At 51.7% G+C, this 4,037-nt stretch overlaps 1 protein-coding gene across 2 annotated transcripts in view; it reads right to left on the reverse strand.

Moving 5' to 3' along the window:
* The window catches only part of apmap (adipocyte plasma membrane associated protein), a 9,584-nt gene extending 6,441 nt beyond the window's left edge, over window positions 1–3,143 (reverse strand). The window contains exons 1-7 of one of the 2 annotated variants that reach the window (XM_004575299.6): window positions 2,827–3,143; window positions 2,406–2,522; window positions 2,008–2,123; window positions 1,841–1,933; window positions 890–1,009; window positions 515–689; window positions 190–324 (exon numbers count right to left, since the gene is read on the reverse strand). In XM_004575299.6, the coding sequence (XP_004575356.2) occupies window positions 190–324; window positions 515–689; window positions 890–1,009; window positions 1,841–1,933; window positions 2,008–2,123; window positions 2,406–2,522; window positions 2,827–2,918 (848 nt within the window). In that variant the 5' untranslated portion in view covers window positions 2,919–3,143. The remainder of the gene's footprint in view (window positions 1–189; window positions 325–514; window positions 690–889; window positions 1,010–1,840; window positions 1,934–2,007; window positions 2,124–2,405; window positions 2,523–2,826) is intronic. The other variant, XM_004575300.6, reaches the window with a different exon arrangement.
* Between the last annotated feature and the right edge of the window lie 894 nt (window positions 3,144–4,037).

Raw genomic sequence — 4,037 nt, forward strand, 5'->3', positions numbered from 1 at the left:
GTTGTTTAACATCCATCGTACACGAGTGGCTCACACAGGAAGTTAAAGAACGCAGATGGCAGCCTGGTTTGATTTGCTCGAGATTTTACGTTAAATCTTTTTAACTCTGAGGTTTTTAGTTTGTGCTGGACGTTCTGAACTTCTCTGCCTCGGATGATCTCGCAGGCACAGGTGAGTCGGGTGGGTTACCTGCGGATCCGGGCCATGGTGGTCTCCGCCACCAGCACCGACTCCTCGTCCGGCAGCAGTTGGATGCCATTTGGGAATCGCATGTCCTCCATCACCACCGTCAGCTCCTTGGTCTCGGTGTTGTACTCGAGGACGCTGAGGATGAAACCGCTTGCGTTAGAGAACCGCTGCCAGGCTTTTAATGTGACATGTCACAAACAGGAAGTAGTAATCACACTAAAGTGAACTGATACACAGATGTTTCGACGTATGGATGATTAATAAACGCCATTCTAATAAGACGTTTGACTGTCAGCGCTCTCAGACACTCATTGGACGCAGGTACCGGCCGTCGGGCGTGGCCTCCATGATGAGGTGCATGTAGTCTCTCCGCTGCCACCTGCTGCTGGAGTCGGTGAAGTACACCTTCTTTCCATCTTGCGTCACCGCCACGTCGTTAATAAATGACAGCTTCCTCCCTGCGACGACCTGGCCGCCGTTCACCAACCTGGTTGCCTCACCTGCAAAGAAAAACACACAGTCCGCTCCACCTGATCACATGACTCAGCACGAATACAGTCCAGCTGTTAGCTTTGATCCAGATGTGCTACAGTAAAACCCAGAATTAGACTTTTGAGCGCCAGAACCTTTCAGTCACAAGACATCTACGAAACTCACCTGAGCCCAGCAGGCAGGAAGCGTGGGAAGTGGGATCACTCACCAGTGGTGGGGTTGACCTCGAACAGACCCAGGTAGGCATCGGCTACAAACAGCGTCCCGTTGGGTCCGACTCTGATCCCCAGCGGCCTCCCGCAGTTGGGCTCGTCCTCTCTGGAACCTGCTGGACATCGACCAATCAGAAAGGGTGCAAGGTGTGCTTGGACACAGACGTGTGAGGAAGGTTAAAAAGAAATCTTTTCAGGTTGTTCGATTCTTTTATTTTGGCACAAACAGGCTCCAAACGTCAACGAGCACAAAGCTCAGAGCTTCTGCTTCCTGCTGGAGGAAGCACCACAGCGAGCTCACGTTACCTTCGCTGACCTGAACTTCCTGTTCAGGTTCTTCCTGACACACCTGGCTGAAAGTTTAAACTTAAACCAGAGACTTCAGCTTAATCAGCTGGTTTGAGTTGGAGTCAGCAGACGGCGTGCTGTTACCTGCGTGTCAGGTGTGCTGTGACGCTGTGCAGGTTTGAGCGTGTCGCCGGGTTCATCCGAGGTCTCTCACGTGTTTGTGTTGAAAGCGGCAGATCAGGGCTGAAGGTCGAACTGTCAGTTATTTATTGGGAAACTCCAAAATGAAGCAAGCGTGTGGCTGCAGGCAGGCTGACAGTAACGCCTTGCTCAACACAGGCTGACGGTTTGATCCCGTCAGCCTCGCTCATTGTCAGCATGTGACAGAGCTCAGGCTGGCTCACCTGCAGCTCCGTCACATGATGTAAGGTTTAAAGCCCTGAGCAGAGGGAGGCGGGTACACCTGGACGCAGGTGAGCACCGCGTCGCACCTGGACACCGGCCAATCATTTAGGTTTCGTCTAGCTGGCTAACACATGAAACCTGGACATGCTGAAGTGTTTCTAACCTGAAGTCCAGGCCACGCCCACAAACTCTGACAGCGCACAGGAAGAGGAGGCAGCACGTGAAGACCGGAAGCACAAACGAGCACGACTCACCACACGGCAGCTTCCCGAGTCTCGTCACCATATGGATCCTCCGACCGACCAGCTTCACGATTTTCCCGTCAGCTGTTCCCGAGAACAGAACATCTGCAGACACAGAGGGACAATCTGTCAGCTCTCGGCGCTCCTCGCCGTGGTCGCCGCCGACGTCTGACACCAACCTCCGATGTTAGCGATGGACTCGGGGCCGACGAGCTGGTCCTCAAACAGTCTCTGAGCTTCTCTGAGCTTCAGGTTGGGCTCCCAGCAGCCCTTCATCATGGGCGATTCTTTCAGCCTGCAGCACCACGACCGACCAGCAGGGGCAGCAGCAAAAACTCGTTAACTTTTATTTCAAAAAGGATTTAACATGAATATTGTGACTTTCTCTGAACAGACAGTTTCAGATTACAGAGTTACTTTCTGTTTTTATTCATCGAGTTATTCCAGGATTGAAACATTGGGATCTTTCACACGTTTTTATGGATTTTATTTTGAAAACATCTAAACTCATTTCTGAACGCGCTGATGTTTGTAGCCAAACGAATTATTCATTAAGCGGCTGACTTGTGTCACTCACGTGAAGACTTCAGGCTTGATGGGAGACTCGAGGATGAGGATGATGACCAGGAGAGGAAGAAGCAGGAGGACGCCCAGAGAAAGCAGCGTGACCCGGAAGATCTTCCCGCTGTAGGTGCTGAGAGCAGAAACAGAGACGTGACTGCAGCGGGGCTCCTCAGGGACCCACCCCGGAACCGGACCCACCTGACCCCACAATCAACCGCGTTCCCCACACTAGCTTCATTAATGCAGGCGTCCTCGTAAACACACCTGCACGATCACATTTACAGGTGCGCATCACGAGCTAACGAGGCGAGCGTGGAAAGAGTCAACGTGTGTGAGTGAGAAGACCCCGAACACGAAGGCTAACAGAAACACGCAGCGTGTCCCCGTGGGCTGCTCAACACCGCCTCGGTGAGAACAAACCCAGCGGCTCTTACCTGGACCCTTTGCGCCGCTGCTCCGGCAGCTCGTCGGTGATCACCTGCGGGCGGTGCAGCCGCCGGAAGCGCAGTCCCGCCGACTCGTTCATGTTGCGCTCGGCTCGGTTCGGTTTGGCTCGGTTGCAAAGCGCGCGGTCACCGTGTGCAGGTTCGGTGCTTGTTGGAGCGAGTGAAGCAGCAGCCTGCTCTGACAGCGAGCAGGGATTCGTCTTCTTCTAAATGTTGTTGGCGGTTGGCAAACAACAAAACGGTGCATTACCGCCACCAGCCGGTGTGGACCGGAACGACCTCTACAAAACCCTCCGTCCTCCCAAACATTTTACCCTCTTTTACAAACTGGAACAAGGCCCGCTAACCTTCAGGTTCTGGGTCAGTGGGTCAGTGGGCTTCTCTCCACCTGATACTGTGAGACATGATCCACGGTTTCCTCACATTTCCCTGTTATATTTCCCCACCATCAACAGTGTAGTGTTCGAACCAGTATGTCCACATCTTATTCTTGAAATGTGACCATATTGTGATTTCCAAAAAAGAGGACACTTGGCCCAGTCATGAAGAACTTTAATAATGTTTACTTAAAGAAAATGTTAACATATTTAAACCATGCCTTCTCTGTGCGGTTAATGAACGGTGAAATAAAAAAATGTCATACAGGCTTTTACAAGCCAACAAGTGCAAAAACAACAACTTAAAAACCTCTGGAATTAAAATAATGGTACAGAAATAAAGCCTCATCTGTATAAGAAAGATGACCAGTCCCGCGACGGTACGAGGGAAATTTCTTTTGCGGTTCGTCTGAAAAGCTGCACTTGCGCTTTGGCTTCTTCTAAACATCATCAGCCGCGCCCTGTCCCATCTGTCAGGCAGAACAACCACTCGCAAAGCAGCAGCTCGGGATGATGTCACACATATGGGTCCTCTGTAGGCCTATAGAAAAACCTGGACATTTTCATCAGTCTCGAAAATCCCCCCGGACAGAACGTGGAAAGTGGACATGTCCAGGGAAAAGAGGACTGTCGGTCACCCCACTCCTTCCTGTGCTCCTCCTCTCCATCTCTCCTGCATTTCTTGCCTTGCGGCTCTGTTTCTCTGCCTGACAGAAGCTAACAGCCGGGTTACTAATCTTTGGTTTGTGGCTTCCCTCGCAGCTCTATCTGCCATTTCATTGGCTCTGACTCCACACAAACCCACCTGCAAGTCTGTCATCA

Source organism: Maylandia zebra, linkage group LG13 (genome assembly GCF_041146795.1).
Source record: "Maylandia zebra isolate NMK-2024a linkage group LG13, Mzebra_GT3a, whole genome shotgun sequence".
Lineage (NCBI taxonomy): Eukaryota > Metazoa > Chordata > Actinopteri > Cichliformes > Cichlidae > Maylandia > Maylandia zebra.